General features: G+C 36.4%; 1 protein-coding gene across 2 annotated transcripts in view; it reads left to right on the top strand.

The window, feature by feature from the left end:
• Positions 1-15,774, top strand: part of plxna2 (plexin A2) — a 234,746-nt gene that overhangs the window by 164,974 nt on the left and 53,998 nt on the right. For both annotated transcript variants that reach the window (XM_048179285.1, XM_048179286.1), the window contains 4 exons: positions 891-1,042; positions 7,112-7,229; positions 11,854-11,990; positions 13,805-13,972. In XM_048179285.1, coding sequence (XP_048035242.1) covers positions 891-1,042; positions 7,112-7,229; positions 11,854-11,990; positions 13,805-13,972 — 575 coding nt within the window. The remainder of the gene's footprint in view (positions 1-890; positions 1,043-7,111; positions 7,230-11,853; positions 11,991-13,804; positions 13,973-15,774) is intronic.

Here is a 15,774-nt window from a genome sequence, read left to right as displayed (position 1 = left end):
TACTATGCAACTTTAATAGGTTAGGAAGTTGTCACAATGAGTTTTACTGATATCTAATTCTGTGCTATTAAAGTGAAACACAATGCAAGGAACATCATTAAAAGGAAACCTTTTAAAAGGTTCATTTGCAGACCAGATTCTGTCATCACATATTTCAAATGTTCAATGTTTAAAGGGATAGTTCACCCAAAAATGAAAATTATGTAATCATTTACTAACTCTTATGTCATTCTAAACTTTTATGGCTTTCTTTAGGAAACAGAAAAGATATTTTGAAAAATTTATTTTCCCCTTCTTTTCAAATAATAAAAGTCATTGGGGTCAAATGTTGTTTAAAATAATATAATATATACTGTAGCATTCAAAAGGGGTCAGTAAGAAATGAATACTTGTATTCAGCAGGGACGCATTAAATTGATAAAAATGACAGTAAATACATGATTTCTATTTCAAATTATGCTGTTAAAAAAAAAAAACAACACAAATGGTTTTAACATTGATAATAAAAATGAAGTTTTTTTGTGTGCACCAAATCCGCAAATTAGAATGATTTCTGAAGGATCATGTGACACTGAAGACTGGAGTAATTCAGCTTTGACATCACAGAAATAAGTTACACTTTAAAATATAATAAAACAGTTCTTTTAAACTGTAATATTTCACAATATTACTATTTTACTTTTTTTATGATACAATAAATGCAGAGTTAGTGAGCATAAGAGACCTCTTTCAAAAACATAAAAAATTCTTACCGACCCTAACTTTTCAAAGTATAATATATTTTAAATTGATTGCAAATTATTCAAGGTTTTACAAAAAGATTTACTGAATTATTCACTGAATGAATCAATCACTGAATCAATTACTGAGTCTAGCTCTCTTGTTTTTAGGTAACCCCAGTGGCAGGACCACCAGAAGGGGGCACCAGAGTGACCATCCGTGGTGTGAACCTGGGCCTGTCCTTCTCAGACATGGTCAACAACGTGCAGGTAGCAGGAGTCCAATGCACCCCGCAGGAGAACGGCTACATCATCGCTGAACAGTGAGTGACTACGGAGCTTTAAACTCCAATGAATTCATGCTGCGAAACTAGTTTAGCTTATCTTTAATCTTTCTTAAAATAGCAGGAGTTGGAAAAGATAATGTCCTACGTTACACATACTGAGAAGCTGTTTCATGAGAAGAAAAAAAATTTTCATCCAGATCACTTTAAAGCACAGCGGGATGAGTCCATTAAACAAATACAGGATCCAGTGAACATGGCTTTGATGATACAAGCTTTAAGCGACCAATCAGGACTAAGTTTAAAAAGCAGGGTTGGTCACAGCCCTCTCCTTTATGCTCTATTGAGTTTGACTTATCTGACAGAAACATCTTAACAACAGCAGGAAAACATTTCTATCTGAAGGGCTGGTTGTCAGCAGTGACCAGGGCTCTTGTGAAGCAGAAACAAGCCCTAATTAGAGTCCAAACAGACCTGGGTTGATCTCTGCCTGGAGTAGGTCCCATTCTTCAGCATCTGTTTGTGTTGTTTTCCCTTGTGGTTGTGTCATTAACCCTATCTGTAAATATCCTTAAGCCAGGATTTTGTCATTAGTATCATACCTCCTGGGGGAAAAATTGGGCTAGAAGTGCTGAAATGTGATGATTTGTAGTAGTAGTTTTTACTTGGACATGCAGAAAATGTCTGTACTCAGCTTTTTTGGTCAACCATTTTATAAAAAAAAAACAAAAAACAAAAAAAACATTGGGTTAAATGGTGAAATGTGTAATTTCTGCCCACTAGCAACACAGCATTGCAGAAATGTTTTCAAACATGTTTCCCTGAACTTGCCCTCATCTTTGATTGGTCAGACAAACAGATAGCCCCACCCCAATCTCACGCCATTGGTTGAGCTGTTGCTGTGTCAGGCTGGTCGGAATTCTTAAACAAACAGTGATGTTTTTAAAGTGTCACGGTGTTTACACTTTGAAGAACTCAACCTACAAATGATTTAGTTGTCGTTGTCTCTGCATATTCAACCGTGATAGTATGTTAGAATGTATATTAAAGGTGCCCAAGAATGCTTTTTCACAAGATGTAATATAAGTCTAAGGTGTCCCCTGAATGTGTCTGTGAAGTTTCAGCTCAAAATACCCCATAGATTTTTTTAAATAAATTTTTTTAACTGCCTATTTTGGGGCATCATTAACTATGCACTGACTTTTTCAGCACGCCGCCCCTTTAATTCGCGTGCTCCCTGCCACACGAGCTCTCGATTATATTACAGCACATTTACAAAGTTCACACAGCTAACATAACCCTCAAATGGATCTTTACAATATGTTCGTCATGCATGCTTCGAATTATGTGAGTAAAGTATTTATTTTGATGTTTATTTTTGATTCTCTATGAGTTTGAGGCTATATGCTCTGTGGCTAACGGCTAATGCTACACTGTTGGAGAGATTTATAAAGAATGAAGTTGTGTTTATGAATTATGTACGTAACAGTCGGTGTTATGTTGAGATCCGCGTGTTTTCCGGAAGTCTTTTAAACAAATGAGATTTACATAAGAAAGAGAAAGCAATGGAGTTTGAAACTCAATGTATGTCTTTTCCATGTACTGAACTCTTGTTATTCAACTATGCCAAGGTAAACTCAAATTTTGAATCTAAGGCACCTTTAATATTAAAAAATCTACTTTAAATCAGAAGGGATGTATATAGTACTCTTTGTTTTTCTTTACACAGTATTAAACTTGCATTTCTGCTTATCTATTTTTCTCTCTGTCCTCACTCTTCTGTCTTTCACTCAACAGTACATCTCAGAACTGAAGTGTAATTGTGAGCACTGTGTTACTAGGACACTGTATCACTGTATCCACCCATTTTTATCCTTGATAGAAATATAGGGCACTATGCACCATGTCCAGTTTAACAGAATACAATGAAATTGTAACAACCACAAAACAAAAAGGGGAGCTCACTGGTTCCCTACTGGACAAAATAACTTATGTAGACTCAATAACCAAGAAAAAACACTCAAGTACCCAAAATTAGTCAAATACAAATGTAACAATTTAATTTTTATACAGTCATGGTATTAAAACCCAAGGGGAGTACAGGTTTATGTAATCATAACATGTACAATTCAACTGGCATTAAAGGGTTAGTTCACCCAAAAATGAAAATAATGTCATTAATTACTCATGTCGTTCCACACCTGTAAGACCTTCGATCATCTTTGGAACACAAATTAAAATATTTTTGATGAAATCCGATGGTTCAGTGAGGCCTCTATTGCCAGCAAGTTAATTTACACTTTCAATGCCTAGAAAGGTACTAAAGACAGTTCATGTGACTACAGTGGTTCAACCTTAATATTATAAAGTGATAAGAAAACACTGCTTCGAAGCTTTATGAATCTTTTGTTTCGAATCAGTGGTTCAGAGCACCAAAGTCACATGGTTTCAGCTGCTTGGCAGTTTGACACGCAATCCGAACCACTTATTCGAAACAAAAGATTCATAAAGCTTCAAAGCAGTGTTTTGAAATCAGCCATCACTAGATATTGTTGAAAAGTCATTATTTTATTTTTTTAGCGCACAAAAAGTGTTCTTGTCGGTTTATAATATTAAGGTAGAACCGCTATACTCACATGAACTGTTTTAAATATGTCTTTATTAGCTTTGTGGGCATCTGTCAATGGAGGCCTCACTGAGCCAAATCAAAAATTTCTTAATTTGTGTTCTGAAGATGAATGAAGGTCTTACAGGTGTAGAACGACATGAGTGTGAGTAATAAATGACAGAATTTGAATTTTTGAGTGAACTAACCCTTTAAAACTCCCCCTGACCTTAGTGTAGACAGGATTTCAGAACGTTTGGCTTTCAAACATTTACGCCATCATGTTGTAAGGGGATATAAATAGCGCATAGTTTCTGCGTTCAGGTGGAGTATGTCTCCACAGCGCCTCTCACTGCCGCTGAGGCGGGGACAGACGGAGCGAGGGGGGGAACGTGTGGTAATTGAAATGCGCGGCGTGCTGCCGGCTGTAGGAGGGAGATTTGTCAGCCCTTCTCTCTTCTGACAGCAGTTTAATCCGAGCGGGACGAAGCCGAGCCGAGTGGGAGTGGATTCATTTGTATGGTGCGGCGAAGGGGTGTCATGAGGAAATGGAGAATGCGCCATTGGACCCCATCAAACCCACAGACGGAAACAGGAAGCCGCGTATCTGTTTCAGCAGTTCTGTCTGGTCATTTTGTACAAAAGTTGTAAACATTGAGACACCTGTAGATTATTTGCCATTAATATAGGGCATTAAAAGAGTATAGGAAATAGTAGAAAGATCAAGAGCATCATATGACGATCATAGTTTTATGTAATGCGAATATGCACTAACTTGTATTATATGGCTATCAAAGGTGTTTTTTATCCACAAAATGGTTCAGTAACAGCATCTATCAGCTAATTTCCAAAGCTCACAAGCTAAACTTGTACCACGCAAGCTGCAATGATTGAGCATTCAAACTTGCTTCCAAACTTTAATTGCCTTAGAAGTGAAAGTCCTCCACTCATTGTGATTGAGAGGGCATAATGTGTGCTGCGAACAGCTGCGAACGCTGTCTGCCGAGCCTGTCAGACTCACCGCAGGATGCCACATCACACCCACAATCACGCCGACTGCACTGCATGCGTTCCGACAGTCATCCCTGATGATGCGAGCACTCGATATCAACCAAACATCGATTGCAGCGCCCCCGCACTTTCAACTCGGATTTGAATTCTCATGTCGGTTTCATATTTACTTCATTTGAGGCTCAGTCACTGGGCTGTGTGTTTTTATTTTGTCATTTGATCTGGCCACCCGTCCGTGATGCTGATACCTGATCAGCCCGTATGATGTAGCAACCTGCTCCCTGATCAGAGTGCATGATAACACTATTGATTTGTGCTGGGCGTCACTGGCTTATATGGGTGGCCGTATTTGGGTGTTTCTTCAACCTCAGGCACTTTAATGTAAGGGGTTGATATTTTTATTAAAACGTGTTCTTCATTTATATTTGCTATTTTCGAAAAAGGCTTTTTATGTATAGACCTAATTGTTGCATCCCTTGTCTTTTATTTTATAGTTTTTATATTATTAATTATTTTTAAAACTCTGATAATCTAAACAAAAGGGCTTTTCACACTTAAAATAGTTAACCCTGGGTCATTCTAAACCCCTGGTAAACGAAATCCTGGGTTATCTTTATTCACGTTTAACACTGCTCATACTATTCCCGGGGTTAACAGTTAATCCTGGGTATCCATAAGCTACCGTTTCACACTGCACATTCCTAAACCCCAGGATAAAGTGCTTATCTGCATATTTGTGATGTTAGTGTTACTGACTGGACAAACGCAGCACATGACCTGTTTACATGCTCATATTACACATTGCTGACTGTAATATCGAGGGTTTTTTTTTCTGAGTGAACTTTTCAGACTATAAAGGTAAAAATGGCAGTCTCTTCTTCACTCCAATTGTCGCGTTTTCCATCGCCGTTTGACATTTTTTCTATCATACACAGAAACGACTGTTTATACATTGCACATTTTTTCTATGACTGCCCAAAGCACGTGAATATAAGGCACGTGATTGGTTGTCGGTTGCTAAGCATTTAGTTGTAACATTCTAACACCGCATCGTTTCACACTGTACAAGTTTTGGCATCACAATGCGGAGTTAACACGGCAAAAGTGGTGCTAACAGGGTTTCATAACCCCAGGTACAAAGCAGTGCTAGCCCTGCATCTAAATTATAAGTGTGAAATAATTTGTTTACCCGGGGTAAACAATAACCCAGGGTTAAGCGCACAAACGATAACCCGGGTTAAGCGCAGTGGAAAAGCCCTAAAGAGTTAAATAAACCAGGGATTAAAGGGATAGTTCACCCAAAAATTTTAATTTTGTCATCATTTACTCAAGTTGTTCCAAACCTGTATTTCTATTTTAAAGAATGTTGGAGACCAGACAGTTGATGGTAACAATTGATTTCCATAGTAGGAAAAAAAATACTATGGAAGTCAATGGCTATCGTCAACTGTCTGGTTACCAACATTCTTTAAAATATCTTCTTTTTTATGTTCAACAGAAGAAAGAAACTCCCTTTAATATTTATTTAAAAAAAATGAAAAATATTTTTTAAAAATACAGATCCATTAGCTTCATTTCCACCCTACCCAACTATTTTACTCCAATAGTTGTTGGTGTACTTGGATTCCAAGATGACAAGTGTCAATGAAGAGTTTGAGATGAAATAAGAGACTTGTGATGTGTGTAGAAAACAAAGAAAAGGTAAATATCACTTGTGAGCAGAATATTTTTGTTTCTTATTTTCAAGCTGTAGTTTTGTCCAATTATGCAAAAAGTGTGAAAATATAATTGTGTGTATTAAGGATACATAAAATGCTAGCTATGAAATTAGCCTAGTAGCAAGCCAAAAGAGTCTGTTATTTTATTCCAAAAAAGGTTTAAACTTTCCCTCACCATAATTTCTATCACAGAATGCCATTAAACACAATATATATAATTTAAGATGTGGTGGAAATGTGACACTTTCAGGAAGAATAAAAAAGTAAAAAAAAAATAAATAAATAAAATAAACAAAAAAAAAAAAATTAAATAAACCAGTATGTTTTAAGAGAGTTTATTTCCCAAAAGTGCCTATAGTTGTAGAAACAACCAAATGCAATGCAGAACCTGCAGAAACATTTTTTTTTTTTGATGCTACAAAAGTGTGGTGTGTTCTACGCATTGGCACTCCCTTAGGGCAGTCTTGTCAATTCAGCTAATGGAATGTGTGCGCTAAAGCAATCAAAGCAAAAATTACATTCAGATCAAGAGGAAATCAATGGAGAGAGAGGGAGAGTCGCATACTGATCACTCAGCAGGACTGGAGATTACTTACAATGCTTTGGTTTCTTGGTCTGGATGAAGTCCAGAAGCGTTATGCTTTGTAATCTTAGGGACAGGGATCTGTACAGAAGCCATGAGGAGGTGATAATGGTGATATCCATTCATTTAGGTGACTTTCATTCAAGCCAAGATTAAAATGTAATGTAACATTGTATATTTCTTTTTCTCAGGATTGTTTGTGAGATGGATGCAACTCCTAAGGACAGTAAGCCTGGCCCAGTCCATTTGTGTGTTGGGGAGTGTAAACCGGAGCTCCAGACCCGCTCTTCTCAGCTCTATTCCTTTGTGGTAAGACCTTGAGCTCTGCTACATCTAAATAATGCAGTGAGATAGTGGTGAAACTGGCCATTGTTTTGGTTTTATTAAACTGGCCTTTAGTTGGTCCATTGAAGAGAACTCACAGGTCACATGATGTTATGCCTTTAGACAGGTGAACCTTGCTGAGATTGCTTTGTTCTCAGAAGCGATTCAGCGAAAATGTCAAATCAGAGGAAGTGACTCAGATCTTAACATACTGTACTTCAGCTGTTCAAACAGCTACGCTGTAGGAACAAAGACTTTCTTCTGCACAGATTCATGTGGCCTTACAAAAATCTATATCTCTCATTAGTCCTCCATTTGAACTAAATATGCTAGTTATATAATACTTAATATTTTTCCTCACAAAACTAAACACTGATTTGCAATAAATCTACATTTTTTTTAAAAACAGAATAAAAAATGAAATGTTAATATTGCCAAATACTGATTAAATGTGTTAAAAAAAATATTGCACTACACATAATTACTTTATTTCCTAAGTTCCTAAATTTTTACCACCAGTTTGAAAACTCCTTTGAAGAATACCATGGTACTATAATAGAACATGCCCTTAAAGTCTATTAGTACCCTGGTACTCTTTGCTACTTTATTTGTTAGTGCAAGAAAATCTGGAACAAAACCAGTATTATATTTGCATGTCATATTTATATATTTACATATTTGTAGTTTCTGTCTGTCTGTCCATGCAGTTGTCTAGGAAATCACTCCATTAATGTGTTTGTGTCTCTCCATGCAAATTTAGAGTCATTAAAAGCCATAAGGTCAATAAATTAACCTTTTTATGGCTTGCTTGGCATTTTTATCAGCTTGTTTTATTTGGTCGTTTTTAAAGTTGTTTTTTGTGCATTTTCAGTAGATTCTTAAATGATGTTGTGAATTAGTGGATAATAACATTATTTACACATGTATTTGCCAAGACATTAAAAGAAACGCGTGTTTATTGAACTAATGCACTCATCAAGCACAAAAGACTCTAGATAAGCTGTAAAAACTAGCTAATTTACAGATTGCTGCTGTGTGTGTCATTATTATTGGTAAAACAGCAGCCCTGCTTCCTCCGTTAAGAAGCGAAGCTCTCGTCAGCATAATAGAACTTGTTTTCGGTTATTAAAATATTGAGTGATTATGAACACGAAACACCACGGGGAGTGCACATTGAACATGGAGACAATAAAAGCCATTAAGCGAATCAAAGGAAGGATGGTTGCCATGTTGTCTCGTCGCAGAAAAGCACCTGTGGGAACTCCTGCGCACCTGTCTCAAACACCCAACCGCCGGCCTGGGGTTAATAGATAATCAACTCCAGCATTCACACGCACAATAAGGCAAACAATTATCCATACCACCACAATTAACAGCCTCTGCTAATTAGGGGAGTTGTTTATATTACAATATGCGCTTCAGCTACTTCCTGTATGTGTTTATGCATGTTGTTTGTGTGTGTGTGTGTGTGTGTGCGTCTTGTACGGCTTTGATATTGCAGTCAAATATAAAAGCAGCATGTTATCTCAAACGCTCCACCAAATGTTGTCGGACAACATGGAGTCCCCGAGCAGCCCACCAGTTGTAGAACAATGAGAAGCGAGAACGAAATTGGTGTTAATTCATTTTTTAGTCCATGCACGTGTGAAGTCGGCCACCAGCCATTTCATGTGCTTTCTTAAGACACAGAGCTGTCTGTTTCTGTGTTTCTCCATCTGCTATTTTCAGTCCCTGTGTACAATAAAGGAAGAGAACTGGGAACTAGAGAGTTTATGTACAACATTTTAAAAGCCTTTTATTTATCCTCAGACATGCTTTTCATGAGCTCTCATCACTCAGACAAGACTGGAAATGGCATTTCTTTGTAGCGTTCGCTCTTTATTTGTGAGCTGAGCAGAAGGCGAATGAGACTCATGAAGGACAGTTGTTATTTACAAACGTAGCTGTCTTTTGTGGAACAGCCACCCACATCTAGGCAGTTTCAGATTCAAAATATGATCGTCTTCAGCTGATTAAGAAAGATGGGCTGTGTCATTTGTTTCCCACTAGCGGCATTAAATATATTTATGTACCTATGTTTGTATGTACATACTGAGTGAGTGATTGAGTGAGTGAGTGAGTGACTGATTGAGTGATTGAGTGATTGATTGATTAAGAGTGAGTGAGAAAGTGAGTGATTGAGTGAGTGAGTGAGTGAGTGATTGATTGATTGAGTGAGTGAGTGATTGATTGATTGATTGATTGAGTGATTGATTGAGTGAGTGAGTGATTGATTAATTGATTGAATGAGTGATTGATTAAGTGAGTGAGTGAGTGAGTGAATGAGTAATTGAGAGAGCGAGTGAGTGAGCGAGTGAGTGAGTGAGTGAATGATTGAGTGATTGAGTGAGTGATTGAGTGATTGGTTGTTTGATTGAATGAGTGATTGAGTGAGTGATTGATTGAGTGAGTGAGTGAGTGAGTGAGTGAGTGAGTGATTGATTAATTGATTGATTGAATGAGTGATTGATTAAGTGAGTGAGTGAGTGAGTGAATGAGTGATTGAGAGAGCGAGTGAGTGAGCGAGTGAGTGAGTGAGTGAATGATTGAGTGATTGAGTGAGTGATTGAGTGAGTGATTGAATGAGTGATTGAGCAAGTGAGTGATTGATTGATTGATTGATTGATTGATTGAATGAGTGATTGATTGATTGATTGATTGATTGATTGAATGAGTGATTGAGTGAGTGATTGATTTGATTGATTGAATGAGTGATTGAGTGAGTGAGTGAGTGATTGATTAATTGATTGATTGAATGAGTGATTGGTTAAGTGAGTGAGTGAGTGAATGAGTGATTGAGAGAGCGAGTGAGTGAGTGAATGATTGAGTGATTGAGTGAGTGAGTGAGTGATTGATTGTTTGATTGAGTGAGTGATTGAGTGAGTGATTGATTGTTTGATTGAATGAGTGATTGAGCGAGTGATTGAGTGAGTAAGTGAGTGATTGAGTGAGTGAGTGATTGATTGATTGAATGAGTGATTGAGCGAGTGATTGAGTGAGTGAGTGATTGACTGAGCGAGTGATTGATTGAATGAGTGATTGAGCGAGTGATTGAGTGAGTGAGTGAGTGAGTGAGTGATTGATTTGATTGATTGAGTGAGTGATTGATTGAATGAGTGATTGAGTGAGTGATTGATTAATTGATTGAATGAGTGATTGAGTGAGTGAGTGATTGATTAATTGATTGAATGAGTGAGCGAGCGAGTGAGTGAGTGAGTGAATGATTGAGTGATTGAGTGAGTGATTGAGTGAGTGATTGATTGTTTGAGTGAGTGAGTGAGTGAGTGATTGATTGTTTGATTGAATGAGTGATTGAGCGAGTGATTGAGTGAGTAAGTGAGTGATTGAGTGAGTGATTGATTGTTTGATTGAATGAGTGATTGAGCGAGTGATTGAGTGAGTGAGTGATTGAGTGAGTGAGTGAGTGATTGATTGAATGAGTGATTGAGGGAGTGATTGAGTGAGTGATTGATTTGATTGATTGATTGATTGAGTGAGTGAGTGATTGATTGAATGAGTGATTGAGTGAGTGATTGATTAATTGATTGAATGAGTGATTGAGTGAGTGATTGATTAATTGATTGAATGAGTGATTGAGTGAGTGATTGATTGTTTGATTGAATGAGTGATTGAGTGAGTGAATGAGTGAGTGATTGATTGAGTGAGTGATTGATTGAATGAGTGATTGAGTGAGTGATTGATTAATTGATTGAATGAGTGATTGAGTGAGTGATTGATTAATTGATTGAATGAGTGATTGAGTGAGTGATTGATTGTTTGATTGAATGAGTGATTGAGTGAGTGAATGAGTGAGTGATTGATTGAGTGAGTGATTGATTGAATGAGTGATTGAGTGATTGATTGAGAGTGATTGAGTGAGTGAGTGAAAAATAAAGCAATTATTTGATCAAGTATTAATTTATCAAAAGTGACTGACAGTAAAGACTTAAATTTTTACAAAAAAAAATCTATTTTAAATAAATACTATTCTTTTAAATGTTCTATTCATTAAAGAATCCTGAAATCATGGTCTCCACAAAAACATTAAGCAGCACAACTGTTTTCAACATTTATAATAATAGAAAACATTTAATAGTAAGAATATTTTTGCCATCACAGGAATAAATTGCATTTTAAAATATATTTAAATTGAAAACATTTATTTTAAATTGCAATATTATTTCACCCCACCCCAAACGTTTCCATGGTTGTGTATGTATATGTAAATAAAATAAAATAAAAAGGTTACACTTTATTTTAAGGTGCCCTTGTTACAGTATAATTATACATATAAGTACAGAGTAATAACAAAATGTACTTACTATATAATTATGGTTAGGATTAGGTTTGGTTTAGGGTCAGTTGCTTATAATTATGCATAAATTACAGTTATTACTATAGTAAGTACATGGAAGATGTGTAGCAGGGACACTGTAAAATAAAGTTACCAAAATAAATTAATAACAAAATGTAAACAGTTATACGCTGCAGCTTTATCTTGAAGTAAAGCCTACTTTATCTCTTGCTTGTTTTCTTGTTTCTTACCTGTCTTCTCTTTCTGTCTTTCCAGATGCCATCAGTCACAGGTTTGTCCCCCAGTCGAGGTCCAGAGTCTGGAGGAACTAAAGTGACCATAATGGGGGAAAACCTGGGGGCGGGCAGCAGTGTCACTGTGCTTTTTGGGAACCAGACCTGCGAGTTTTACGAGTAAGATTTTTTTTATTATTATTTTTATATTTTTTTTAGTTTCCTGTTGTCCCTAGCATTGTGTGTGTGTGTGTGTGTGTGTGTTTGTTTGTGTGTGTGTGTGTGTGTGTGTGTGTGTGTGTGTGTGTGTGTGTGTGTGTCTATATATATATATATATATATATATATATATATATATATATATATATATATATATATTAGGGCTGGGTAAAACATATTGATTTCTTGATTTTAATCGATTCTCATTTTTATGAACTGATATCGATTCTTAAATCCCAAGAATCGATTAGTCTAGTCTGTTTTCAGTTGATGAATGAACAGAATATGTAGCGCCTCTCATTCAATAAATCGCAATAATCTTTGTGCTTTGTTACTTCTTATATGAAGCAAAGTGTCAGATTTCAAATGATGTTATGAGATTCAAAAAATAAATACTCGTGCAATCGCTCAATCAGTGTTTCAACCTCGGAAAGACGTCAATAAAACAGCTTGTAAACAATGTCATGTAACGTCACATTTACCTCAGAAAAACATATTCAGTGACCATAAACTCATTAGTCAGCCAGAAAAGAAACATTCTGATAAATATAGCTATGCACCATTACATATTCATTAAGATTTTTAATGTTCTTCAATATTTAATGCATGTTTGAATAAATCAATTATGACAGCCGCGATTTAAATGTTTATATTTCAAAAAAACGAATTGAAGTAGAAATATGATTATGTAATTCTAAATTTTATTTATAATAAAATCATCATTGAGTGTAATTTAAGTGTTTGTATATAAATAAGTTAATTTAACCTTCAATATTATTATAGTAATACCAACTGTGTAGTTTACAGCATTGGTTGAGAGATTTTTTCCTCTTGAAAATTTGCCATGTACTGTAACTGAAATACTACATCCAAAATAATCGATATCGAATCAAATCAAAATCGTAATCGAATCAAATCGAAAGCATGTGAATAGTAATCAAATCGAATTGTGAAAATTGTGTCAATACCCAGTCCTAATATATATATATATATATACACATGTGAGAAGAGGTGAAGAGGTCTGAACATGGAGTTGTTGCATATCTTAACTTTCTGTAAACTTTTTGCATCCTTTAGAGAGTGTTTCAGATGACTTCCTGCTTAAACTTCCTTCAATTAAATGCTTAAAGTTCCTCTAGATTTACAATTTTTCATCTCTCTTTCCTCTTCCTCTTGTTCTAATTTTGCTAACATACTTCTGTATGTAAATATCGTACCCCCTGCCAGACTTCTTCCTATATCTCCTCCTCTTCCTCTCACTCCAGGATCTCAATTTAAAGATGAGGCTGATTGTAGTGCTTTAAGATGCAAGAGAGCGACTACTTTAATGCGATAGCGGCTAATTGCAGATTTCTATTTTCCTCTGTGTTCCTGTGGAAGGATGACGCGTTCCTGATCGCATGCGAGTGTGTGCGAGCCTGCGAGGGTGCCATAAGTAATAGCTTAACATTCTCTAATATGCTGCAGAGAATGACTAATGCTCACTTTGCACAGGTAGCACTTTCAGTGAGAGCTGTAAGAAAAGACATCAATTGAAAAAGAGCAGAGAACCGCCCACTTGCACCATTCATATATAGTGTGTCTGAACAATAAGTCTAGCCATCTGTTATTAAAGGGATAGTTCACCCAAATTCATACAGGTTTGTAATAACTTGAGTGTGAGAAAATGATGACAGAATTTAAATGTTTGGGTGAACTATCCCTTTAAGTAAAGACTTTGTGTTGTTGTTAGTCTCTTGTCAGAATCTGACTTGTTTGTATTTTCTTGCCCACAGAAGAACTATGACGGAGATTGTGTGTTACTCCGCCCCTTCTCTGACGGGAGTGGGGTCGGTTCCAATCAACGTGAGTGTTGATCGTGCCCAGGTCCAAGGGAGCCTGAATTTTGAGTATATAGACGACCCCACCGTTCAACGCATTGAACCAGAATGGAGCATTGCCAGGTAATAGTACATAAATGATGCATTGTTTTAGTATTGGATTATTCAAGTCAGATAGTGTGGCCTTCAATCACTGTTAGCAAACACTTTTGACTTTTTGAGGCTGATGATTCTAAGACAATTTGAATGGATGTCAGACACATTCCTGAAAGAAATTGATCTGATTCACTGAATGCAGTTCTGCAGCTGTGTGGTGTTATTCATAAAAATGAATAAATGGCTGACTTGCATTCAGATAGATCATTCAAAACTTTAAAACTTTTAAGACCACATATACTGTATGTTGTTTGATTATATACGTGCAAGTATATAATGACAGTCTCTTTGATAGTTATAATAGCATGTTTTATTTGCTATCATTTAACCATAAAGATCTTAATGTAATGTTTATGTAAATGAACTCTATGTAATTAACATTATGATGAGTGGGGCGAGGCTGAGAACGATGTCGGTGATGTGATTGTTAATGAGAGACACCTGTGCACCACACTGGCCTTGCTCCGCTTCCAAGGCTCTTGGCCCCGCCCCACTTGCTACAAAAATTTGAATTTCTACTAACTTAAAGGAATAGTTCACCCAAAAATGAAAAATTGATGTTTATCTGCTTACCCCCAGCACATCCAAGATGTAGGTGACTTTGTTTCTTCAGTAAAACACAAATGATGATTTCTAACTCCAACCGTTGCCGTCTGTCAGTCAAATAATGGGAGTGAATGGGAACTCGATCAATAAGAGTTGAAAAAACATGCACAGACAAATCCAAATTAAACCCTGCAGCTCGTGACGACACATTGATGTCCTAAGACATGAAACGATTGGTTTGTGTGAGAAACCAAACAGTATTTATATCATTTTTTACCTCTAAAACACCACTATGTCCAACTGCGTTCAGCACTCGGTTAGTGAGGTCTGATCGCGATCTGACAACGGCAGTGATGTCTAGCACTCATTGAAGTATAAGCGCGAGACATCACTGCTGTTGTCAGAGCGCGATCAGATTAATTAATCAGTTGTGGAAAAATTCACTAAACAATACAAATGGAGTCTTCAAGCAGTGAGGATGATTTTGTTTTCCTCTAAAAAGAAAGAGGAAATATTGGGTCCATTCAATCCTGAGATCGCATAGAGAGGAAGGAGGGTTCCACCTCCTTATCAAGGAGCTCCGGGATTATCCCAAGCGCTTCAAAGTTTACTTCAGGATGTCAGTGGCTCAGATTGATGCTTTGCTAGCGATACTGGAGCATCATATTAAAAAGACGACCAGTGTGTAAACATGATTGACGCAACCTGAGATCATATTTATTTTTTAACGAGCGAAAATTTCGGACGAAAATTTCGGATTCAGTGTGCAAAGATCTTTTTGTCTTATGTAACTTTATTACTTTGAGTTTGATGAACTTAAATCATTTACAGCAATCAGTTTCCTCAAACCATTTAAGTAACGATATAGTTGTTAAGACTTAGTTAGATTTGTTACCTGAATACAAACTGAATGAATAAAATAAACTTAAGTTTATTAAGTTTAAGTTGAGTTTACTCTAATGATTAACTAAACCAACACTAAAATATAAGTGAATTTAACTCAATGTATATGAGTTTACAGTACTCATACTTATTCGTTTTAAAACTTAAATGGTTTACGCCAAACGGTTTCCTCAAATGGTTTGAGTTACCGTAACTTATCGGGTTTTACAGTGTACAGAGCCTCAATATATTCATACCAAAGTGCTGCACATGATTATATACATTAGCATAAATAAGACAGAAATAGAATGTGCTGAGAAGAATTACATAAGCGATGCTGA

The sequence above is a fragment of the Megalobrama amblycephala genome, linkage group LG24 (assembly GCF_018812025.1).
Source record: "Megalobrama amblycephala isolate DHTTF-2021 linkage group LG24, ASM1881202v1, whole genome shotgun sequence".
Taxonomy (NCBI): domain Eukaryota; kingdom Metazoa; phylum Chordata; class Actinopteri; order Cypriniformes; family Xenocyprididae; genus Megalobrama; species Megalobrama amblycephala.
Note: the sequence above shows the minus strand (reverse complement) of the source record. Positions and strands in the feature narration are given on the sequence as shown.